The sequence below is a fragment of the Lycium barbarum genome, chromosome 1 (assembly GCF_019175385.1).
Source record: "Lycium barbarum isolate Lr01 chromosome 1, ASM1917538v2, whole genome shotgun sequence".
NCBI classification, from domain to species: Eukaryota; Viridiplantae; Streptophyta; class Magnoliopsida; order Solanales; family Solanaceae; genus Lycium; species Lycium barbarum.
In genome coordinates, this window is record NC_083337.1 from 170,360,251 (window position 1) to 170,386,805 (window position 26,555).

General features: G+C 35.7%; 1 protein-coding gene across 6 annotated transcripts; it reads right to left on the reverse strand.

Annotated features, from left to right (window-relative positions):
- Positions 1 to 1,214: 1,214 nt before the first annotated feature.
- LOC132607859 (myosin-11-like) lies at positions 1,215 to 25,813 on the reverse strand. 6 transcript variants are annotated; one of them, XM_060321940.1, is made up of 33 exons: positions 25,679 to 25,813; positions 24,665 to 24,808; positions 24,388 to 24,533; positions 24,149 to 24,305; positions 23,210 to 23,268; positions 22,938 to 23,097; positions 22,703 to 22,852; positions 22,490 to 22,626; positions 22,260 to 22,406; positions 22,073 to 22,174; positions 21,939 to 21,996; positions 21,752 to 21,853; positions 19,981 to 20,018; positions 19,721 to 19,847; positions 19,432 to 19,614; positions 18,321 to 18,452; positions 18,134 to 18,243; positions 17,911 to 17,971; positions 17,065 to 17,242; positions 15,627 to 15,832; positions 15,425 to 15,544; positions 14,630 to 14,728; positions 14,158 to 14,409; positions 13,861 to 14,000; positions 10,176 to 10,429; positions 9,699 to 9,884; positions 7,249 to 7,352; positions 6,787 to 7,014; positions 6,572 to 6,684; positions 6,414 to 6,493; positions 6,061 to 6,200; positions 3,616 to 3,674; positions 1,215 to 1,637 (listed from the first exon to the last, which is right to left on the reverse strand). In XM_060321940.1, exons 1-26 carry the CDS (start codon positions 25,811 to 25,813, stop codon positions 9,832 to 9,834), a joined length of 3,450 nt encoding a protein of 1,149 aa, XP_060177923.1. In that variant the 3' UTR covers positions 1,215 to 1,637; positions 3,616 to 3,674; positions 6,061 to 6,200; positions 6,414 to 6,493; positions 6,572 to 6,684; positions 6,787 to 7,014; positions 7,249 to 7,352; positions 9,699 to 9,831. The 6 variants fall into 6 exon arrangements, with proteins under 6 accessions (XP_060177923.1, XP_060177918.1, XP_060177928.1 ...); XM_060321935.1 differs by having other exon boundaries at positions 6,572 to 6,696; XM_060321945.1 differs by lacking the exon at positions 3,616 to 3,674 and having other exon boundaries at positions 6,572 to 6,696.
- Between the last annotated feature and the right edge of the window lie 742 nt (positions 25,814 to 26,555).

A 26,555-nucleotide genomic window follows, 5' to 3' on the forward strand; every position in this document is an offset into this window, starting at 1 on the left:
TTGGTGTCACCATATTAAATTATTTTTGATAAGAAATTCTCCAGAGTACGTGTTCTGACTGGCAGCTCCTGAGGAACAAATATGAAAAGGCAAAAGCTTTGGTAATGGAACTAATGATACTAATGATGATAAAAGCTATGATCTCAGATGCATCATAATCAAGTTGGAAAAGAATTTAAATTATATACACTAATATTAAAAAAGATTTTTATGTAGTTTTACCTACTATAATAGGTTACGTACTAACATTTGCAGGTTGTATAGCCAAGTTTGTTATAGAATATGTTTGTTATAAATTTTTAAGTGACATGATAGCAATACTTCGATCTTATGCAATACCTCTCTCTCTCTCTCTTGCAGGCCAGCTTTGTTTACGCACACTTGTAATATTCATAATTAGCAAGTGCTCATATATTTAGCTTTAAAAATGCTAAGTAGTATATATTTTGAGCCAATGATTATGACCTTATCATAAAGTATTTCAAATCAAGGGTGTGTACTGCATAATTAATTTGTTATAAAACCTTTTTGAGCTCATTTTCATTATGGCGACTTGAAAAGTTTATCCTTTAAAAGACACTTAAAAAAATTATGAATATCTTATCCTGTCGATTGATCGAAGATCTTTGTTCCTATTCATTTGAATTTAAACATTTTGTCTCGTTCCTATATATATTGAGTTTGAAGTTTGTGAATTAATAAGTCAAGAGTTTTTGACAGATTCTCAAATAACCTGGTTGAGAATAAATGATAGATAACTTGTTATATTACATTAATGATGTAATTTTTTTACACTGGCATTATATATAACTCAATTTTTTATTCTCTGAACCATTTCTAGGTAGAACTTAACATTTTATGGTATTGTATTTTTGCCCTTTGACTTTAAGAGGAGACAAAAAGAATTGAAGTGGTTGAAAAGAATGAAAATACAAGACAATCAAACAAAATGAATAAAGCTGTTGTTATTGGTTTTCGAATGGCATTTTCTGTAAGAGATGGAAAGGGTTTTAAGAACGAGTTGAGTTTTATGAATTGGTCGTGCCGGGGATTCACATAATCAGGTTATTTAAAAAGTAATTGTTGCATAATTGCTAGGTAACATATTGTAACATGTTAAATCACACTGTTGGTGTAACATTTTTTACACTGACAATATGTATTAACTTAAATCCTTTTAAGGTATTGCTTAAGGTTGATTTTTTGACAAAGTCTTACCATATACAAAGGTTATTGTCAGTGCGACAGATCTTTAACTGCTGCACTCTACCAAATCATCTGTCATTTGGTACAAACAACGTCTTTATTTTTCTCAAGTCAGAGATAAAGGATGAGGAATGAAGTAGTCTGATAGCCCACTGTAAAAATAATTAAATTATGACGAATCCTCTAAACTCATACAGAGGATTTATAAAATGTACTTCAACTAGTTTTGGATACAGATTTAGTTGATTGATTGTTTATTGAACTTTTGATTCTGCTGCAAAATTATGCTCGGTGTGTTACTAGCAAAATTCTGTGGCAAAATTTTGCTTATAGTGTTCTCTCTTAAATATATAGGCATTCCAAAGTTCACACGTGTTTAAAAGCGCATCTGGTCTCTCCACAATTTGCAACTTGTCAGCTGTGCTATAAACCTGAAAAAGAATTTGGTGCACAAACAAGAATTGCTTATGAATCAAATCAAATGCTTTAAATTAGAGAAAGGGGAAAAAGTTTAATCACAATGATGGACAGTCAAACAACACAATATCTACATAACCAACGTAAATTACTAAAAGAAAGCGCGGGAAAGATTAATCTGGAATTCTGAAGTGTGCACTCATCTGATTTAAGATCAGGATGTATGCCATTTCCTAAACAAAGACTGTCGGTATACTGACGCAGATTGGGCAGGGTCATCTTCAGATAGACTCTCTACTAATGAATATTGTGTTCTAGTCAGAGCTTCAAAGTGATTGAAACAAGTAGTTGCTAGATCTAATGTAGAGGCAGAATATCAAGCTATGGTTGTGGAAACTAACTAATATGGACCAAACAATTTCTCAATGAATTGATATTTGGTGAGACCTGCGCTATTCAAACCGCTCTTCGTATTGTTTTGAATACGGTGTTCCAAACTAAACACAGAAAAATCAATTGTCATGTCATCAAAGAGAAATATGCACTCTGAAGACTATCAGAGTCCCAGGTCCAAAATTGTAGGTTGTAGTCTCTTTCATATGGTCTCGAACAATTCTCACCTCATGAGCTAGCTTTTAGAGTTGAGTTAGGTCCAAAGTCCATTTTTTTAACATGAGATTAGAGTCAAACCTATCCCAAATGTTCGGTTACTCAGTGTTAGGCTCCATATAATGTTATCTATACTCTAGATGTCCAGCTCTGGACGTACAGAGGGGTGTTAAAGTCCTTCATTGATTAAGAATATAGGTCGTAGTCTCTTTATATTGATTTAGGACAATTTTTACTCAAGTTTTTCGGACTGAGTTAGGTCCAAGGTCCATTTTGTTTAAACAGAGACATCCTCACAAATTATTCTGAATCCAAATGATCAACTTACAGATATGTTCACAATTGTTACATAGATCCTTCATTGACCTTGATGTATGGTACAAGGGGTGTGATAAAGGTGTGGGTACTTTGTGCCGACGTGCGGATCCTTCAAATAAACTAGACATTCCCAAAAACTACCCTTTTTGGGTACTTACACACACACGTATCAGATGTGTACCCTAAACAAATTAACTCAAATCCTTCACCAGTCCCTAAATTAGTCATATAGATAGCAAGCTTGGTATGTACGTGTATGCACTAGTTTGAGGGGGAGTTTTGAATAGTTAATCATAAATAGCTAAGTGTATACAGATATACTAAGAGCAAATATATTGCATCATGAATACACAGTTATGCACTTTGTAAGGTGCGCCTGCAAAATATTTTTAAGAGGGTAAGACAATTGTATTCACACACTCTGTCAATTATTTCTCTAGTGTCTCTTCTTTCACACAAATGTTAGCCAGGTATTGCGCCACCTAAAGTTCCTAGCAAGCAGGGTTAGTCTGTCACTAACAGGTCAGTTCCCGCCCACATGTGTGAAAGATACTCCTTGTTGAGAAAGAGGAGAACAACAGAGTAATTTTTTAAACAGGAAAGAAATGAGACATAAAAGAGCTGATTGTGCATGAAGATAGAAAAGTTTGTTAGAGCAGATAGAGATATTGCAGTAAATATGTGTCACGCCCCGAACCATGGCCTGGACGTAACACGGCACTCGGTGCCTGACTGCATGTGACCAAGCGAACCACATGGCTTGCTGAATCATCATGATACATAACATAAGCGGAATATAACGTGAATGCATGATGAGCCTTTATAAAACATGGTAAGTCATAATACTTAATAAAGTACTTGTTTAAACATGAGTGAGCCAAAATGGCTATACGACTCCAAAAGTCTGACATGACATAACTGACTTGTCTAGTCTATGAAACCTCTATCATGAGTCTGACTGGAAAACATACTTACTGGGACAAGGCCCCCACCCCAGCATACCTTTAGACGCATAATTAATCATAAAACAAAAGTTGACTAAACCCCGAATGAGATGGGGCTTACCAATAAGCTGATACGAATGTTGTCCTACTGAGCAGATGTGTCGTCCTGTATATCAGTACCTGCATCGTGAAATGCAGGCCCCCGGGTAATAAAAGGGGACGTCAGCACATTGAATGTACTGGTATGTAAAGCAACCGAAAGAAACAACATGGGACATGGAATAACATGATAAGGACTGAAACTGAAAACCTGGACATGAACATGAGCATGAGTACATATGTATATATATAACATAAGTAAAACATGATAAGTAGGGAGAGCATTTCATAAACCGACATATGATATCACCACGTGGGTACGTGGAGTCTGGTACCTCGCCGGACCAGTTGAGCCCCTATACCTTGCCAGGGTATAAGGTGGTAACGTATCTGATGGATCCATTCAGTGTAAAATTAAGGTATCGTCTTATCCGGGCGGAGCGATCCTTGTCCTACGGTGGCTACGTAGTTTCAGGCTATCTGAGCCTTCTCGGTAATTTGTGCAACTCCCAAAAAAAAAAAACTTTAACATAATATAGTTGGCTAAGAAGCCCATGATTTTCGTGAATTAACTCGTACTTGTCTTGTAATAATGATTTCACGAAATAACTTGTAAACATGGTTTCATGAAATAGCTTGTAAACATATTTTTGATTCATGAGTAATAACAATAGTTCATAATCATATATATGTAATTGATTTGAAAACATGCTTGTAATTTGCAAAATAAAATCATACAGTTTCATATGAACATAATGAGAACACATGAGGAAGAATTCATGATTCATGGATTAAGCTAGGATTCCTAATATCCGTAATGGAAGATTAGGATTACAATAACGAACATAGATACAAAATTCATGTACATACATACATAATTACGGGCTACCAATATGTTGAGTTTAATGCCCTAGGATTTGAACTTCATAGATTTTAGGAAACGGATCATGGGGAAGAACGTAGAGATTCCCACATGTGGATGGAAGTTCTACATACCTTAACTTCCTGCTTTTGAGCGTATCACAATGTCCTCCAATCCCTTCAACTTTAATCTATAGCAATACAGGTCATAGGGATTCTATATTAGCAACAATATCCATACTTTGTTCATCTAAGCATTTTATCAAACACTTGGTGGGCATGAAGCTCCACAACCCTCATTAATGGTGTTTTCTTCACCAAATCCCCATTCTATTACTTCTAGCTAATTCTATAATCTCAATTAGAGGTACTTAACATCATTCTTCATCACCCATATGAATACAACAATCCCAAGTCAACAATCCAACAATTCTAGCATAGTTCATATAATTCTCTTCATCAAACCCAATTATTATTCTCCCAAGAATTCGTCAATTCACAACTATAAATGATTAGGGATAGAAACATTACCTTTTTGAAGTCCAATCCTCTTGAATTCGGGTTCTAGGGTTTCCACATCCAACAAAAATGTTTCAATCCTAACTCTATGGATTAGAAGAGTTTACTCAAGTTAGAAAGGGATTAGGGACTTAAATTCAACCTAGAATCATGATAAAAACTTACCTTGGAAGATCTTGAGGTTTGGGGCTTGTTCTCTATGAGTTTAGAGAGAATTTTCGTGGATGGGGTGTTGGGGAAATAAACCCCAACCCCAAATATAACAAGAAAACGCGTAAACCCGACTTTTGACCCGAAATTGACCTGTTTCGCGATGGTTCCGCGATGCGGATATATCGCGCAACTTTCTGCAGCTAAAAACTCAGAGTTGCGCGATCGTTCCGCGAAGCGGGACCATCGCGCACTCTCTCACGCGCCCTCACGCGCCCCGAGAAGCGACGGGTGTCGGTTCTGCACCGCGTTCGGTAAAATGGGCATAACTTCTTGCACAGATGTCCGTTTGACCCCCATAATATACCGTTGGAAAGATATTTCAAAGGGCTACAACTTTCGTCAAGGAAGTTTTCCCAAATTACCAACGATTTTTCACGAAAGTTGACTGGAAGGCAGACATATCGAAAACTTAGCCGGTTCTATAGGATTTCAAGTGTCTTACTATTAGCCATATTGAGACGATCATATCTCCTTGCTCCGATCTCTGATTGGCTTGGTCCTTATATCGTTAGAAAGGTATTTCTATATACTACAACCTCATTGAGGGTACTTTCCCAAATTCCAAACCGATCAAGGAGTTATCGCTGCCCGAAATAGGCCTATCAACCATTTTCGCAAAACGTTCAAACCTTCAGTGTTTCCACTAGAACTCTAATGATATGAGCTTAAACTCAGTTCCAAGATGCGGGGTGTTACAATATGATTGCAGGGCATGATGATATGAGTTAATTCATAATACAGTTAAACAGCAAATAATCTAAAAGTGCAAGTGACAATGTCAAATCAGCGCGCAATTATGAAGCAAGAAACAAGAAAAGGAAAGAAAATAAATTAGAGTGTGGAAGAATAACAAACTTTTAGATGAAGCTCTTACATGATTGGATTTCATCATGTTCAGATAGATAGCAAGGTTCTTGACATGTTGCCAGTGAGCACTCAAATTTCCTGACTAGCAGCACTGGCGAGTGTGTTAGCAGTCTCATTAAGTATGTCTGGTCTGGATAATCTTGAAGCCTAAATCAATCATTGAAATAAATCAAAATGCTTCAGGTAACCTCACATCTAAAGTCCTCTCTTATTTTTGTAGAATTATATTGAACAATGTAAATATGCTGAACCTAGATGCAGAATCCAAGAAGCAGAATCATCACAGATTAGTCCATAAATCTTTTCTACTTATGATGTTAGCTGCTAATCAAATAGAAAAGCTAGATATTTGCCTTCAACCTGGCGCAGGTATCCAGCACGCAAGCTGAATCACCATCAATGGGAGAAAGATTTACACCTTGAGGGGTTCCATGATAGTTCTGGGAAAAAAAAATTATCATCAGAGGGAGTTATATGCTAAATGATAAAATCCAAAGTTCAAACCTAGTAAATATTACCTGTGTCATTCTATGGAATAGAGTAGCCAATGTGACTGCCTGTGAGGTATTACCCAGCAGTACTCCAACTTTCAATGCATGTTCCAGCAGCACCAACCGAGTGGATATGTCAGCTAGCCAATAGGCTAATATATCATCATTTTCTTGAGGCTTTTCTTTTATTCAATCGTATGAATTCTTGGACATAACAAAATTCTAACAACTTTAGTTCCTACCTGAAATAGCTTGCCAAACCATTGTATTGTACTGTCAAAGATACTGGGTCCTCGCAACTTCAAATGACCGCCGCTGCCTAAGGCACTTGTAGATAGTGCAAGCAGGTGCAGTGCCATATAGTGAATGAGCAAGTCCTGGTACTCCTGCCTTTTCTCATTAAGTGATTTTCGCGGTCTTCCCTCGACCTCTGAATTAGCACTTGAATTCAGTGATGTGCTATGCTGATCCTATTATAAATTTCAGTTAGTGATGTGCTATGCTGATCCTATTATAAATTTCAGTTCTTAGTCAACCGATAGAACAAGTAAGCAAAATACTCGAAGGACAACGTAATCTGCAAGCCTTTGAATTACTATGTGACCACTTTGCTTCCAGTCCTCTAACATTATCACATAATGGGTAAGAGTAAGCAAGATACAGAATCTAAATTCAAATATGAGGAAGACTTTGCCCAGGATTACCTGAATAATTGATCTGGAGCATCCCAACAGCATCTATTGTTCTGAGCCATTGACAGAGCTTGCTGATTCTTTCCCGAATCTAGGTTGGTCAGCTTTTCATCAACCTATTGAAAAAGGACAAATAGTTTTTCCATAACTAAATCCTGCAGTATTCAACTATTTCAAGATGTCCAGCTTGTAGTTCAAGGATATCAATAATAAAAATGATTTTGGTGCATTGACAATTGTTATTGGAGAGTTTCCAAACTAATGGTTCAAACAAAGAAGAAAACATGGCTGCTTTAGGAGGGTAATGGGTGCTGGAACCCAATACATAAAGAACAAGAAAAGGATGGAAGCGTCACTTAAGATCCTAATATCTGAAAATAATAAGTAGCCGAGAATACTTAGAAGACAATTCTGAATGGATGAAATGACGGCTTAAGTGTGTTTTCTTTTAAAGGTGAAGGAAAGTATCTAAAGAATATAACTAAGTACATCCATAATAAGATAAGATATAAATCTGCAATCATACACTGATATAGACCAGTTCATAATTTTGCTTTAAATGAAAAATGACAGCATAATAGTATTAGTACGAACTAATGTAAACAAAGCACCATGAAAACAGTCGAGGACAAAGTTAAATAGTGTTTTCTAATCCTTTTTACCAGCGTCAGCAGGGGAAAACTATGTCAAACATAGTCGCAAAGAAATCATTTCAATGAGTACTCCATAAACTGTAAACAGATTAACATTCATTGACTACTTGAATAATTTAATTCTCCATGCCTGTAATCAACTATAATTTGAACTCGAGACTTTTATATAGACATCATTAAGACACTGAAGTAATTAATTATAAAGGAAAGATGTTTCAAGAAGCAGTTGCAACTGCTACATTATGCATATTGCATGTGTAGGTGAAGCAATCAGTGCTCACAACGTAATATAGCTACAAACTTGTTTAATATCCAAATTTTATTTTTAGTGTATGTTTAACACCCTAGATATATCTAACAGTACAAATTGAAGACCTCTCTTCGGGGATAGACTGAGAAATTCCAGTTATTTTTCATGGCTAACAGAATCTCTGACTGCCATAAATTGACCAATTCTTACCCACTAGAGTTTTTGTTTCCTTCCCAAAGAGAGCTGTCTTACTTGAGCTGAGGGTCTATCAGAAACAGTCTCTACCTTCAAGGTAGGACAAGGTCTGTGTACACTCTACCCTCCCCAAATAGGATTACACTGGATATGTTGTTGTTGTCCCAAAGAGTGCTGTCAAGTTGATAATTGCTGATTTCATTAAAATGATGGTACAATCTGGCAGAACTTAACTTCAAATGAATTATGGATATGCTTCTTTTTCATCTTCATGCGACATTCTTAGAAGATGTGGTTTTACTTATAGAGTGAAAGAAAGAAAAGCTAAAATTCTACTTATGTGAAGTTGTTAATTGAATTTAAAACTATGCTCAGAATCTTGTGCTGGGAAAGAACTCGATGTGCTAACAAGTCTGTGGCCAAACTTTTATTTCCCTAATTGATCCTGCCAGCACCATCAGAAGACCTAATTAGAGAGGGGGACAAAGACGCAGAATAGGAAGAAGACAATAGGAATATGGGCAACATATAACAGCCTGTAATAGGAATTGGATGAAGCATAACATTCATATCTTGCGGAGGGTTTAAGATATAAAAGATGAAAACGTGAGACAGGTAATGAGACAATGCTGCTTTTATGGAGTGCCAGCCACCGGTACTGGTTGTGTGTGTGTGGGGTGGGGGGGAGTGTCTGTATTCAGTGAAGATTTCAGAAAGAAAAAAAAAAAAAGGGGGAAAAATGAAATTGGGTATACTTATATTTCCCTCCATTCTCTTCTGTTACTTTCTGACCCGCATTGGCGGTTGACATCAGCCTAACATCCGCTCTCGGAGCTGACCCCACATTCCTATTTTGCTGAAACTCTTCTTTTTGTTAGCGTAAACGCAGTTCTAATGAGAAGATAGAATCGGGAACAAACTTTCCTACGTTGTTGGCTCTGTCGCATGATCTAGATCATGAAAAAACTATATACTCTTTATAGTTGAAATATTTTAAGATTTTAAATTAAACTATTCAAATCTTTATATTAGTAAATAAAATTTTATACACACCATCCAACAGATTGTATTAAAAACAAATGACTAACATTTTATTAACCTGAATTAATCGTTACTAATATAAATATTCGCAATAATATTGGGAGCCATACAACAAAAGGGTATTTAAGAGTTTTGCATCCAAAAGGAATTACACTAACTCATGGAGAGCAGTGGGCTTCGGAAACAGCTCTTGTATGTTTACATTCAATTGACTATTTTACTTGAATTACCTATTTAATCACACATAAATTCAGGACATAGGAGAGTAGTTAATGGAAAAACTTTGATACCAGAATGAAATCTTTGTTTGAGAGAAACTATACCTGAATGTTACTGTACAGAGGTAGTTGTTTAGATTTGGTTGAGATGCGTGCTAAGAGCCACATAGGCTATCCATCTAGGGTTAGCATCTCTATAGTGTGTATGGAGTTATAACAAATTGAAGAGCGATTTCCATCAGAAGAAGTCATCAAATACCCCTTCTCGGTCATTTTCCCAGTTACCAGAACCTGCACAATGCAACCAACCAAGAGAAAAAAAAGGATAGATAATACAGTTTTCTATAGCAGGTTCAGTTTACCCATAAAGTAAAAGAAAACAGAGTATTTAGCTACGATTAAGCTATCAATATCTACGGATGAAAGGGAGACTTCTACTAAATGGAGAAAGAATCTTAATTCCTCATTTTGCTCCTGCAGGTGCACGTTCCGGTACTCTTTTCTTTGTTTGATCTAGGTAAATTTTTCCGTACTTTAGAACTATCAAAATTTCTCAAGCCACCTAAGGGACGCTATACTGACCTGAGATTTCAGCTGCTGCCAGATCCTGAACCATAAGCTGGAAAGCATGAGGATCGGGGGAAGAAATTTGTGGTGGAGTCGAACCCGGAGCTGGAAATGTGAAGTCAAAGTTGGTAGACATAGCATCAGCTGAAGCAGATGTGGCATCATCCGGATAACCTCTAGAAATGACTCCTGAGGCTGAATTGTGGCTGGAGGAGGGACGTAATATCATTTTCAGCTCTGAGAATTGGTCTGATATGCTGTAAATCATCCTGAGGCACACTAGATCATATCTAGTATTAGTCATATGACACGAGATTCTAATGTTAAAAAGGAAGCTATAAGATGTAACTCCAACTTATAGTAAAAATCTTAAAGAAGTCTTCCAAGGGGTTGAAAGCTTAATGACCCTACTTATCTTTACTTATCCTTAGTCCCATTTGTCTAGTACAGTATACCTTCCCTTGTTTTCATTCATTCCAGTCTCTTTTCGAGATGCATTCTAGAAGGCACTAATTAAAGATTTAGGTGATATTATCCCATTTCACCAAAGACTCAAAAATGATTTCCTCCGTAAAATAAAAACATTCACACAAGGTTTCCATTAATTCAACAAAAAAGCAGGAACAAGCTATCACTTGAAAAAAATGGGCACTTCATAAGAAAAAGAGCTAATAGATACCAATAAGCTGGCTAAGGATTTTATTAGAGCTTAGAAAGGAAACATCTTTCCCAAGATAAACATTTCTGCTTTCTTTCCTCAGTAGAAGGGAAAATGCTAGTGGGCAACGGGAGAGGAAGTACAAAAACACAATATATTGAAAAAAGAGGAAGAAGAGAAGAACGCAAAAAAAAAGGAAAATTTAGTATGCCATAAATATAGTTATATGTTGCTACTCCATTCTGGTCTGAACGAAGACTCGAAGAGAATCTTCTCTATTACTAAGAAAGTAGATAAAAGTGAACGGACAACAAAAAGATGTTTTTCTGTTGTCTTTTACTGGGAGGTTGCAAGTTTACAGAAAGGACCAGCTTGAAGCTATCAATGATTTGAGGCAGTCTGATCCATTAAATTCTAAGATAGGATCAATAGCATCAGAGGTAACTCTGACATGAAATTTGATGGATTCCTTTGCACAAATGAATAAGCTTGAAAGCTTCATATAATTCAACAACTAAAAACAACAACAAAATTATGGAGTGCATGTAGAACTCCAGACCGTAAATAATCAGCATACATCTCTATTAGTAAGATTGTTGACAATAACAATCTTCAAAGTTATATGTTGCCAAATGCCAATAACCAACAGATGGATCCCCGACTACAGTAAGACCTAACATCTTCAGAGTTATATGATTAAGGCAAAACTACTGAAGATACAAGTATTTTTCTATATTTAGTTGGAGAAGGAAGATGCAAACTTTTGTTTCAATTATCGAAGGAAGATGCAGCACTTAACTTCTCAAGGGGTCCCCATTCATATACTGTTGCTAAAAAATGCTTAGATTTGGAGTTCTGGTGGGATCAATTGCACTAGTAATCCTACGATCACATCCAATGATCCAAAGTTTCAATGACAACAAAAGGGACAACAAGAAGGAGACCCCAATTTAAATATAGAAGGTTATAGAGGATTCTCAGGCGCTGCATCTTATAAAAAAGACAAAAGAAATATGCATTTATAGCAAGCTATGATACCACAAGTTGAAAATGTATGAGGAAGAAAGAAGATAAAAAAAATGGTTAATTCTTCTTCCAACAAAAAAATCTAGTCCTAAGTAAGAAAATACTGTTGACAATAAAAAAGCAGGTACGAATAATAAAAAAAAGACATTGTATCGCTTGATATATGTTGCTACTCATCACCTTTTACCGCCAATCTTGATTCACAACGCCACAGATATGAGTGATAGCAAATGAATCATCTATAAGGCATACTTTTCTAGATACAGGATGCTTCAAATATGACTTAGCAGTTCATCACAAACACTAAAGCTTATGAATCTAATGCAACAGTAGCCAGGAAAATAACAAGAGAAATAATTCTTCATGTGAATAAACATCCATTTCAAGTGTTTCCAAGATATCACCTGTATCTGGGACTTCGTAAAATTTCCATAAAACCTACAGTGAGAACTTGACAAATTCTAGAAACTTCCCAACATAATTGCCAATATACCCTTTAGATCCCCAGCCCGATCTTGCAAAACAGGAAGTTGATCATGTTTAAATTATCATTTCCATCAAGTAGTCCACAATGATTCGACCAGTTATGACCAATTCAGTTTGTTATAAGAAATCGTCCAAGCTGAGTAGTTCAGTAGTTCATTTTTCTTTCTTTTCGTTTGATGAATCAAATAAATCATTTCATTAATATGCACCAAGGTGATGCCGAAGTTACAAGAATTTCGAAGGTGTTTGAAAAATCCATTCCATTGTCTATACATAATGGAATGCTTTCTTTACACCGACAATATAGATACAATAAGCTCTTGATTATCCGTGTGCTTTTCGACTCCTTCAAGCATCCCTTTTTCCTTTCTCTTCATATTAACCAAAAGATGTAAAGGTTGCTAACCTCCGTATTTTCCTCCTCTCTATCCCCACTTTTATCCTCCAAGATGCTAGTTTCTGCATTAGTTCTAGGGAGTACCCAAGAGTGGACAAAGAATACACCATAGTCCAAGGTTCTGTTGCATAGTTGGAGTGAAGGAGCAAATGATTGGTGTCTTCTCAATTCTTCTTGCACATACAACACTGGTTATAATGATGCATTCCCTCTTCCTCAGGTTATGCGCCGTGAGTATAGCATCCCAAGCAGCACTCCTTGTAAAAGATATCTAGAAAATATGATATTAAGACTAATTTGTTTATGTTATCTTATATGTGTATATTATAAGCTAACATAAATATATGCCAATTCTTGTCTTGGCTGAGAATTTTGCCATGAGAAGCAGTTCTAAAGCAAACGAAGTTAAGCAATCTGATGCCTCTGAACCGCTTACAGAAATCTATCAATGATTGAACTCAAATAACATCATGTCATTTATAATCAAATCAAATATTTAACTCAAATAGTGTCATATATTTAGAATCAAACTGGTAACTAACACTTTTATCTAAAGCAGATTTTTGAAAGAGAACTCTATTCTTCAAATTCATTGGTTTTGACATCTTGTATGTTTTGGACTTATGAATGTCCTACATGTGTAAGAGATTACCTAGATTTCTGTAAATTGGAAACCCAACCCCCCCCCCCCCCCCCCCCCCTTCCACCACAATCTTTGGATTCCTTTTGATACACTTTGGTCCCTATTTATCCTCTTTTTGTCAAATAAATATTTAATTGCAGAAGATTTTCAATTATAATAAGGTAAACTATTTAAGGTTCATATGAGGTTTGGACAATTAAAAGCAGAACATGATGTCAGCACTTGATAAAAGAATCCTGATTAATTTCTGCAGTTAATTCCTGAAATTCAATCCTCTCTCACATGAAATTGGTAGAAAGAACAACCGGTAGTTTCATTCAGAAATAGAACTCTCGAGTTTGGATTTCAGTATTAGATGGTTCAAAACGAATCCTCCCTGCCGCCAAATTATATTTTAAGAAGCATTACTGTTTTGACTCAAAAGTTGGTGATCTTTGTTCTTACAAGGTGAAAGGACTAAATCTGGTACCAATTATTCGAGTAAAGCTACCTGTTAACAGAATCCTGAAGTTGTTGAACTTTTCTTTCAGTTTCTTCTAACTTCCGGCACTTCTCTTTATTTGATTCCAGAACTTCAGCACTTTTCCTTTCAGAATCATCAGCACGCTGCTTTTCTTTTTGATATAACATCTATCAATAGGTATAAGCATGAGAACATCAACCATATGTAACTGGAAAAAGATGAATGCTTTCACCTATTTTCCTATATCTTCTCTGCTCATTTTAGGGTTTTAGGGTGTGAAGCTGAAAAGGTGTGGGGATCACTCTATGAGCTGACTGTTCATACCTTTAAATTTTCCACTTCCACAGTTAAAGCTTCAATTCTTTCGTCATCCTCAACTGGAACAGGCTTCTTTTCAACAATTGAAGAGTCTATTGGTTTCTTTTCAACAATCGAAGAGTCTCCTTCAATTGCTTTGGGAGCAGCTTCGTGTTCCCTGATGGGCATTGTATTTGTTTCATTCACTTTTCTTTGCATGTCGTGCAATGAATTCTGCAATTTTGCTATTTGCTGGTCCTTTTCCTCTTCCAATTCCATCTGCAAGGGATTTTCTATTTGTGATTTGCCAAATGCTTCAAATAGTTCAACTTTCTCAAAATCTAAAACTCATAGTAACCAACAAGCCCAATTGGCAAGTCTGTTTAAACTTTCAGGTAATATCTTACTTTACTAATGCTATCCAGGTAAAATCCACATATGTGTAACAAATGTAGTGCAGCGAAAAAAATATTTTATCTGCTTAGTACAAGTATATCACCCTTAGACGTTTCTCCAACTGCAACTGCAATCTAAGTTCTTCAACCTGCTTTTCAAGCTTATCCTTTGCCTCTTTAAGTGCGCCTGTTTCTCTTGAAGCCTGAAGTATTTGAAATGTATTTTAGCAATCCATTGATTTTAAGGAACATATTTGTAGCATTCAACAGATTAACCAATCAAATTTCAAGCAACAATTATGATGCACTCTTCTGTATTTCACGTAGAAAAAACCAATCCCGATTCTCGCAGCAGGAAATTTAGGATGATCATGTCACCAAAAATGAAACCAAAATGAAACTGGAAAAGAATAGAGAGAATGCACTAGCTAAGACTAATGACTTACGCCTGATTTTCTTTCAAACGCATGCTTTACAATGTGCATACTTGTGTTTACCTGACGTGACCACTTGCACTTAAATATCTTAACATTCAAAGTAAGCGGTGTACTTCCAATTAGTACAGTTCCTATATTAAAAAGATATGAATACTTCTGATCTGTTATTAATACTCATTCATGCATTCTAACCACATGTTCACAAGGTTCACTAACAGGATCTTCATAGACACTTGTTACTTTCCACGAAAACCTTCAGAGAAGTAATTAAACAACCCCTTCATATACTTTTCTTATGTAAAGAACAGTAGCAAATAAGTGAACCATGTACCACTTCAGTAATCAAGCCCTATCTAGCATGTAGATCATCCAGCTCATTCAAATAGTGACCCCTTTGCTATGCTAAGGAAAGTGGAAAAATATGACATAGGTTCTAGAAGAATATAGAAATCCAGAAGTTACCATCTTTAGTTTGCGAAGCTCCCTCCTTGCGACAATTCCCCTCCATCTGCATTGTGTTAGGATTGATGCCCATATGAGTTTCTTATAGTATGACAAGAGTTTGTGACGACGCTCATAGGCCTGCAAATATCTTATCTTGTCAACACTTGGGAACAAACTTTGTAAGGCCTCTGAATCAATACATAATACCCAATAAACTAACCTGTATAATAACTGCTCCCCTCGTTTGTTTTTCATATCTGAACTTAGCTCGTGCAGCTGCCACTCGAATTCCAGTCTGAAAAGCGATGGCTGCTAATTTAAGTTTGGTGTAGGATTTTCTGGCCAAATGTCCACGAAACTTTGTTTGGATTCTGAGAGAAGCAGCCTCTCTTTTCAAGGTGACATACAATTTGAAAGCAAACCTTGCTGAAGCATATGACAGAGTGAGCACATAAATTTATTGAAGGCAGAAAAACTGAGCAGCCTATAGGAATGGTAGACTAAGGAAAAAGCTTTTTCCAAAATGTGTGTTCAGTTCTAAAAAAGCGTGAATATACAGTTATTATTTCCACGGTGCTCATGTTTACAACCACGAAACATGCGTAAGTGATCCAAGTATAAGCACCTAACGAGGAGGATGTCAGAGTGATGGTATTACTATCATAACTAATTGAGCACTTGTGTTACATTCTAAGCTGCCAAATTACATTTGAAGAGCCCTTAGATCATGTGATGAAAGGACATTATGGGAAATCTAATTAATGTTTAGAAACTCTGTGAAAGGCAAAAACAATAAATATTCTGAGAAACAAGAAGTATCTATCCAGGAAAGAAAGTCCAACTGATTATATTATTAGGAATGTCCAAAGAAGAAAGTGATGATAGTTTAAAAAAATGGGCTCCGGTTCAGTGGCGAGCAGTCAGCTCTGGCATCCTCTTTGGTAGAGGCCACGCAGGTTCGATTCTCCCTCGAAGCACTATTCATTTACAAAAAAAAAAGAAAAAATGACAGTACAGATATGAAAGCAAAGTTGATTTGTTAGCATGAACTAGCTTGGTAAGCCATACTACTCTGACCTTTCCAGGGAACCTTCAAACAATTATAGGGATATCATCTGGACCACATGCTTTTTTTAAATCCTCGAGTTTTTCATGGCATCCTTCACTTTTGTAGGCCTAAATCTACTAGGTGTAGCCTAGTAGCTAAAGTCTTCATGCACAGATGTATGGAGTTCTTTAATGCTATCCTACTGATTCAAGTTGAACAATCAATAAAAAAATAGCATCTCCATCTCTCTTTGATCTCATTATATCCTGTAAAATATCATCTTTAATACACTCAAGCTGGTTTATCTTTACTCATCTTCTCCCTAATGTGGAAAACAGAGAATATACTAAGATTAAAATAAAATTCATTCTCTTGTTAACACGTTGCAACCTGATCAATGTACAAGGGGAGAACTCGCTAATGGAATTCCTTTTATTTAACTGGATAGTAAAGGAATTGAGGGAGCAATAGATTACATGATTAAGCTACCAAAATGCCCCAGTAAGTGGAAAAAATGAAACTTAGTACATGGGTAAAACATCTAACATTCAAAACAAAGTCCACAATGTGAGATAGACCGGGCAAAGAGATAATAATAATAATAACAAACCTCGACACAAGGATTGTAAGCAAATTGCAGCCTTCTGCAAAGAAACATAATATCTCCTAGAAATATGAGATCTAGTTTCCTTTTGTATTGTCTTAACTGCAGCGGATAGCTTTACTGCTCTGTGTGCATCTAACTCGGCCATCTGCCCTGCTCTCAGGAAAACCTTTGTTTTTCCAATCTGCAAAACAATTATAGCAACCCTATCTGAAGAATAACTCGATTCATGAATTTGGGAAGTTATTTTGAATGAAAGAAAAAGAACGATCAAACTTAAAATGCTCCTTGTAACATGTAAATGACAATATTGTGGAGAGCTTTTCTGAACATCAACTAAACTACAGATATCAGCAGCGCCTAGTAATAGGATTAGCAAATTTTACTAGCAATGCTCAAGTATATGCAACTATCTATCAGAAAAAGAACATACAATCATTGCAAGTAAAACAGAGAATATCAGTAGTCTAGATATTGAGAACAATTTATCCGACATGCTCGAAGTGCATGACCATAATTCCTTTTTTTTTTTTGGCAACAAGAAAGGGAAAGAAAAAAAAAAAAAAAAAGACAAAGAACTTTTATTTAAAAATCCGAACTTGCTACTTGACAGATGAGACTTTTTAACTGAGGTAGGCCTTGCAAGGTAGGTAAAATTGGTATAAATTTTAAGGATTGGGCTACATTCATCAAGATGATGGTGAAGGAAATTTAAATTTCCCCTACAGTACAAAGAGCACTGAATGAAATGGCACAAAATTATGTACACATAAAAATGAATAATTCGATACTATTGAACTCGACTTTTAAGAAATAAAATTAGTTTTCTAAAATAGCAAGACAAACATCAACCTGATAACCAGCAAGCCCCGTCTTTTCTAGTATCTTTTTGCACGCAACTTCTTCATCAACACTGCCCACAAACAAGTTAAAGCAAGATAGTATTTCAGCAGAGAGTCAAGAAGTCAGACTTCTAATAACCAAACTTTTTGGGGAAACCACAAAGATCCTTTTCTTTTAGGGGGGGGTGGGGGGGGGGGGGTGGAGAGGGATCAGGAACAAGACCAGTACTTACTGCTCTTCCGAGACCTCTGGAGCAAGAAGACCAAATCGATTCATAAACTCAGAAAATGTCTTATGCGTAGGATAGCCAGCACAACTAATTCTAATTGCCTCTAGAACACCCTTCAAACAACAAAATATAAGCACTTAATTCAAGAATTAAAAGAAATTTTGCATAAGAAAATGTGAAATTTACTCACACCACAACGCAGCTGCTGCATAATGTTAACATTCTCAAATATTGCAGGTTTCAAAAGACTGTTAGGCTTCACGCATCTGATGTAATGAGGTTCTGTAGAATTCAGAGTTTCCATCAATGATTGGAGTTGTAACTGCAACAGTGAAATTGGACAATTAGATTCTTTCATCTATTTAAAGAAATACTAGGATCTAGGCTGTTAGTTTTTTGATGAAAAATATTCTTAGATCACAAAAATCTAAGAGGACATAATGGATAAAGTAATACATAGAATTAAAACTACATGGTTGAAATGGAGAATGATATGATAGCGATATGAGACAGGATAATACCTACCAAATATACAGGCAAGTTTATTATGGTTATTGATTAGCAATGTTAATGAGAGTAGATGTTGGACTCTAAAGTGTACCATATCCACGAGATGAGTGTCAAAAATCGCAGAATTAAGATGGATATGCAATGATACAATAATAGACAGGATTAGAACGACCATATCCCCACACTTTTATACCTAATATTCCTTAATGAGTAGATACTTAACTAGGAGATTGCAAGTAGAACACAACGGATAAATTGATAGAATGTCGCCAGAGATGGTCTGGTCATGTCCTATATGGGCCTTCACACATACTGGTTGCAACTGTGGTACAATGATACTGTATTGAATGTACTAAAAGTGGACGGTAGATCACACAAGGGGAAGTTGTGTAACAAAAAAAAAAAACCTACAATCTTTCAACATACACGAGGACTTAGCTTATAGCATAGCACAAAGGAAACAAACAATTCATATATGAAATACCAATTAGTTGTGATTAAGGCCTTAGTTGTTGTTTTTGCACTTACATTAGGTCTTGTGTTTGTCAAGAGTCTTTTTAGTTTGCTTAGAGATTTGTACTTCATGTAGGAACAGTGTTGAGAGTTATAAAACCCCCTAATTTACAACCCTGATTTGATTTAATCTACAAATTATTAAGCATTGGGATGAAACAGAATGGAGCTGAAAGGATATTGCGGACTCATATAGCCGATCAAACTAATTTGCTATTGATGCTCAATTGATTGATTGATTACCAAATTTCATAAGAAGTATATGAGTTAGTAACTACCTTGAAACGAGCACCAATGGATGAGAACTTGGAAGATTTGGATGAAGATTTAGTTGACTCCTCAGAAACAGGAGGAAAAAGGCCCACTACAAATGGGCATTTAGAAGCACTTAACAAATCCTGATGTTCAGGAACAACATAGTCTTTGTTCTTATCCAAAAATTGATCAGACTGGTATTGAACCTGTTGAGAAAAAAACAAAACATTTAAAACAAGTAGCAATAAGGCTCCATATACACCATAGAAGCAATTGACTAGAGTTCTAAGAAAATACAAAATGTCATATTACCTCTCCAGCATAATGAGCAATGGTAAAATCAGTGCGGGACAATTTTGGTTTGATAAAGCGTTTGTTGGTCTTGAATATCTGATAAAGCTTTTGTGAGAATGTTTCATGAGTTGACTTGGGGAACATACTGGAAAAGTTCATTTCAAAGAAAACATGATTAGATCATTCCTCTCTTTCTCAGGAAAGCATTTAGACACTAATTGCAGGGCCACAACAGCAGCATAATATCTACAGCTAAAATGACTTGTTACATATCTTACCAGGCTTCATCAAGAAGAGCAATGATGCCGCCAGGTTTCTGTAAACAGCAATACAAGTCAATTCATGATATGCCACTTCCATGGTACAGTGATTTAAATAAAGTGTTACGATTGTAGAGTAGTGTTGGTAAGGAATGAACCAAGGTAATCAAGTCTTGCTAACAAAAGCATGGTGCTTTTGCTGAATATGAGCTCACTTAAAACTTCAGAGATACTCCTAAGAATAAACAATAAGAAGATTGCAAGACTGCAGGTAAGGTAGACTGCACAGACTCTTTGAAATATATATATAAAAAGAGTCCATCTACGGAGTGTATGAGGGGTTTCCTATATTAAATGTTCTAGTTTCAGATTCTTAATTTGCTTACCTTAAAAGGTATGATTCCAGGTGAGTTCCTAAACAATGTTACAAAGAATAAAGCAAAGAGAAACACAGGTAGAGTTTATCCGGGAGATAGGATATGGCCATGGACATGAATTCAGATAAAGAAATGTCAACTAGACGGAGGGTTCTTGGACCGCATGACAGCTATTCTCTATACTACTGATAAAGAACAAAATATTGGACCTTAGCCTAAGTTTTCATATGCCAATAATGCTCCTTAGTTTTAATTTAATTTTACATACATTTTTCATAATTCGAATATTTATTAAAGTTATACCAAGTTGGTACTGTATTTGGAAAAATTAAATAATAAAAGCATGTACTAAGCCTCCCAAAAATCTATCTAATCATCCATAAAAAGCTGATCTTCCTATTTAAACAAAAATACAAAATTGAACAAAAGAGAACTCTTGCAACACAGAATCAACTCTCGACTCTTTTAAAAGCCTTTTATTCATACTCCAAATAGCCCAATAAACGCAGAAAAGGGTGCTGTCTTTCCAGCCTCCTCCTGTTAGCTTCCAACCTGCTTGTCCTCCAACTTATCACCATTTCTGCCATGGTTTGCAAAAAACCGTGATATTATAGGCCAAAAAGTATCAGTAAGGAGAAGCCCACAATGTAACAAAGGCTAGCCAGCGTCCCGCTAACAAATCTTTCATTTAAGCTCTTTCATGAAATGCATCACGTAATAATTGTTCTATCTTGAAAATTTAGATACTTCTCTTTCCATCAATCAACTATACTTCAATCGCAAACTAATGGGTTGGGAGTACTTTTCTTTAATAGGTGAAATAATTTATTTTATGGAAGCATCTAAGGGGGTGCAAACTATAATTAATCAAGCTGTCTCAGAAAAGAAATGTGAAACCCAAAAAAAGTAGCAAACTCACAATAGTTAAAAGATACTTAAAAGTTCTACATGTAACTTAAACTATATAAGAAATAACTTACCATAAATATAGAAATTACTTTGAGTCATATTTATAATTAATTCAACAATTATTTAACTGGGAATCTTTCCATTTAATCTGCTGCATGGATATTAAATGCATAACACAAATTATATTCTAATATTAAATGCATAACACAAATTATATTCTAACATTAACCAACTACTTGGAGTTTTACATATACTAGGATTATATTGAGTTATGAACATATTCAACTTCTAACAATGTAAAATTAGAAACTTGTTCTCAAGGTTATGACTTATGAGTATTGCCCAGGCGTGTACAATAGTATTCAGAAGGCTTCTACATTAGTTGCACAAGTTTCATTGCTCATGCAGCAATGGAATAATATACAAATGACAACTACAATGCGCAACAGATATATTTGTATACATGAGGAGAAAAGGAATCACCATAAACCAAATGATATTACCTTTTCAATAAGATCTAGAACATCCTGGTTGTCCACAAATTCTATATAGCTCCAATCTATCTCTTCCTTAGTGTATTCCTCCTGCTCCATCTTGAACATGTGCTGAAAAAAGACAAATTTCACAGTAGCTTAGTTGTGCTTAGCAAAAACGCACAGAACTGCTTCTATAGAATTTCAACTACCATACCTGGTTAAAATGTTGCTGCAGCTTCTCATTTGTATAATTAATACAGAATTGTTCAAAACTGGAAATAAAAGTTAGAAGAGTCAAATGCAAGACATCACATTTACTAGTTGTTTTGTTTTTGCACCAGTGCCTACCTATTACTTTTGAAACTTTCAAAACCATAAATGTCAAGAACACCAATTAGATATTTTGAGTTAGGATCTTGTCCAATGGAGTTATTTATTTTGTCCACCAACCTGTGAACAGTAGAAAGAATTTGCTATTAGTGTGAATGTAACAGATAAGACCACGGTCATCTGGATGTAACAGTAGAAATCATACCAGTCGAATAACCGAGAATATAATGTTTTAGCTAAGCCATCTCTGCTTACGGCTGCAGCTTCAGGATCAAGACTTCTCTTTATAACTTCTTCAGGAGTGACCATTACACGTCTCAATAGGGCATCCTCCAGTGCGGTAACATCACACCTGATAGAAGAATTAAATCAAATAAAAAACTCATGAAAGAAAGAGCAAAGGAAGAATAGTGAAATATGAAGGGCAGAACATACATCAGAAGCTCGGCAGTAGTTTGAAGATGAAACCTAGATTTGTCATCTTTCACAACTGATGAATCAATTTCATCGCCCTTTGCGAACTCTATATTACCAAGATGAAGAACAGAAGCCACAACACTAAAAATTGCCTCCTGAAGAAGAAACCGAGTAGCTTCTTAGAATCAGAAAGGAGAGTTGCAGGACAGATAAAAGCAACTAAAGAATTACCTGCTCTTTCTCGCTAATTCCAACAATATCCATTGCCCTCCTTATCTCAAGATAGTCATGAGCATCATTAACACCTACTAGTTCATAGCAATTTGATTGATTGAGATAGCGAAATGATTTGGGATCGCCTAACTTATACCTTTTGATCTCCTGTTAAAAATGGGAAACTGTCAAAAGGATATTGTGACAATCAAAACTAACCGAAGAGAAAAGGAATAACATTGATGCAAATTACCTCCTGGGGTGCTGCACAGAGAAGATAGAAACAATGATAGTTCCGTTCAGGGTCTGAAACTTGGCAAACTCGAGATCTTTCAAGGAGATACGTTCTAATAGCTGCACCGGATATTCTTCCATTCTTGTCAAACTGAATCTCCACAAATTTACCGAAACGGCTGTAAACAACAGAGTCTAAGTTGCTTTCAGAAGCAAAAAATTTCAACTGATTGTTGAAGCAATTATGAGTCAAACTTTTTTATTGGGAGCATGTGTAGAGCAGTATCTCACCTTGAATTGTTATTTCTAACTGTTTTGGCATTGCCAAATGCTTCAAGTACTGGATTAGACTGGAGATATAACAATCATGAGTTAAAAGAATAAGATAACCAATAGAGAAGGCTCTAAGAGAAATAGACAGAGAAACCTATCAGTTTGAACTTTGAAGCCCTGTCCACATGATTTAGACTGTTTAGATATGAAACAGAGCCTCTTGGAAATTGTTTAATTCAAATAAACGCGAAAGCCTTCAAAATTCTACAAAATTTTCACATACACATTGACCCCTCTACAAACTTTCAATTAAGAAAGCTACTAGCAAATTCATTTAAACCAAATTTCATCTCTTGACGAATGGCATTCAAAAACTTCACTGTATATCTTATAAATTATTTAGTTCATGAGTTTTACGTCAACTCCACAGATTCTTTTCCCATATAATTTTTTTATATGTATTCTATATAACTTTTCATTAAAGTAATAGAATTGTTGAATTTTATTTCAAAAAATTACTCACAGTTTGTGAACCTTATATCATTTTCTTAGGTTTAATCCTATATCGAACTCCGCATTTTATGTGAATATGATACTTCATTTCCTTTTCCACGCATTCACATCTCCAACAATTAATCAATCAACCCTAACTAGTTGGAGTGTTATGAATTCTCTGTATCTATTCCACTCTATTCAGGCCAATTTCATTCCATCGCTTGCACATAACTATAACCTCAAGAACATACCATGTTTCTTGTGTTTGGTAAAGCAAACATAATGTTGCATATTCATATGTTCTTCTTATTTATGATTAGACAATGCACTCATGTCATGCAATTATATGTCTATATAGCTGAAATTGTGCAGAATTTAAGCCTCAAAGGAAAGTACAAGTTCCTAAATACCTGCCCTTGTAATTTTAAGAAGTAAAAGCGTTCAAAACTGCATTTAGCTTACCTCCAGTACTTGCTGTTCCACAGTCCGCCTTTGAGTGCCTTTATGGCCACCCAAAAAGGCAAGATAGCGCATAAGCATTTTAGTAGTTTCAGTCTTACCAGCACCGCTTTCACCACTAACCAATATAGAATTGCTTTTACCCTCATTTATCATTGCCCTAATTCAGTTTCAAGATTTCAGTTACGATAGAATTACTTATCATGAGAAAAATATGGAGTCGAAGTCGTGTATAGGAGTACCTGTAAGCAGCATCAGCAATAGCGAAGACATGAGGACTTAGTTTTCCAAGTGGTACTCCTTTGTATTTTTGCATCATGTGTCCATCATATAAATCAGGCAGCTTTTGGAACGGATTAATGGCTATAAGAATACTTCCAGTATATGTCTGCCATAATGTCAGAGTATGATATAATATTATAATAAAGCCATCTGTAGCTGCAGTTTCAACCATTTCATTCACCAAACTGAACATCAATTAAATTAAATTAAATTTTGAGCATCGGACTATAAACTTACATAGATTTCATTAAGTTGATATCTTGTTGCCAAATTATGTAAGACTCCAGGCTCATGCAGATATGAAAGTTCAGTCATGTCATCCACTCCTCCATCGGGAGCATCTTCATCCTTGGGGTAAGTTTTTGATAAAGTTGCTACAACCTAGAAGAAATGAAATGAAAATGTACAACATCACAAAGCCAGGTCATTGCCAGGTTAGAGATGTGTATTGTCAATTGGGATCGTATTAATGTGGCTTAGAGCCTGTTTGGATGGTCTTAAAATAAGCAGAGGCTAACTTATTTTTTTTTTGCTTATAAGCTTTTTTCAGTTTATAAGCTGCTCTAGATAAACTAAGCCAAACGGGCCCAATTATTTTTTGGGCTTATTTTATGCACAAAATGACTTTAAGCTGGTCAACCAAACACTCAAAAAAGCTAAAAACAGTTTATAAGCAATTTATAAGTCAATCCAAACGGGCTCTTAGCCGAAAACTAGAGAGTTAGATGGCAGTAAATTAGAACAACTACAGTAAATCTTTCTTTTACCACTAGAATATAACAAAGAATAGCTAAAAGAATGTGCCAATATTTGTGGAAAGAAGGGTGAAATGAAAATACAGTTCAAGTACAGAATGAAGAAAATGGATACATATGGGTATGAAAGCCGCAAAAACCATACAGTTGCAAACTACCTAAGGTTGCATCAAACAAGACCAGGCGAGTCATGTATAGATATAAAAACCAATAACTCAAAAGAGACTAGTGAATTAGATACTTCACTAGATACTTTGGATTCTTAGTATTTGAAAGACATTCTGAATTCCATCATCCGAATACTGTATTTCAAGTCAATTTAGAAATTTAATCAATTAGGCTGTAGGAAAACCAGCTTTTCAGTTAAGTTAGACTTTGGTCACATAATTGAGTCTAGAGTCTAGAGTACATAATAAGATGCTATCTATGGAAAAACAAATAAAGCAAGAGTAACTTAATGAATGAATACTATTCAATGTAAAAGCGTTTGATATACCGTCCTCCCATCAGAGGTCTGAACCTGAACTTCCTGTCCGTTAACCTCTAATACTTGTGCATCAATCCAAGCAACTGATGGATCCTCAATCCACACATGAGAACCTACAGTGATATTTACTGGAATGCCCTGCATAGATAATTAAGATTCTTTTTTACTGTAGGAAAAGAATTAGTACTTCACAATTCACATCCTTATAAAAAGAGAATATAATTTGCACGATCTATGGATATACCAAGATGACACATCTAAACTGACATTCAGACATAAAATCAGCAACTGTTGTAAAATGCTAAGGGCTTAATAACTACTACTTTGTAGCCCCAGAATGTTAAATATGCCCTGCATATAAAAACAGGACAGCGAACTTTACAAAGCTTTGGTAAATGTTCACTTGCATCACATACACACAAGAGTTCCAAGGACAATGTCACACTAGATATCCTGCTTTTACTTCTTTAAATCCAACTTAGCAAAAGCCTGAGCACCACCTCACCCCTTACTCAACATAGCCTCCCCCCTTACTCAACTGCAGCGAATCTTACCCAACATAGCCTCCCCCCTCACTCAGCATAACCTCACCCCTTACTGAATCAGTCTATCTGTTGGATTATAAAAAAGTACTTACTTCCTCCGTCCCAATTTTAGTGTCTTACTTCCTTTTTGATTTGTCCCAAAAAGAGTTCTTTTTTCTATACTTAGTAAGTTGACAATTGAAACATCCTACATGGCAAGATTATAGCCACAAGATTCAAAAGACATTTTAGTACATTATACACATCTTTAATTTAGGACATTAAAAAGTCTCTTTATTTCTTAAACTTCGTAACTAGTCAAACTAAGACAGTTGAATTAGAACGGAGGGAGTAACTAGAAT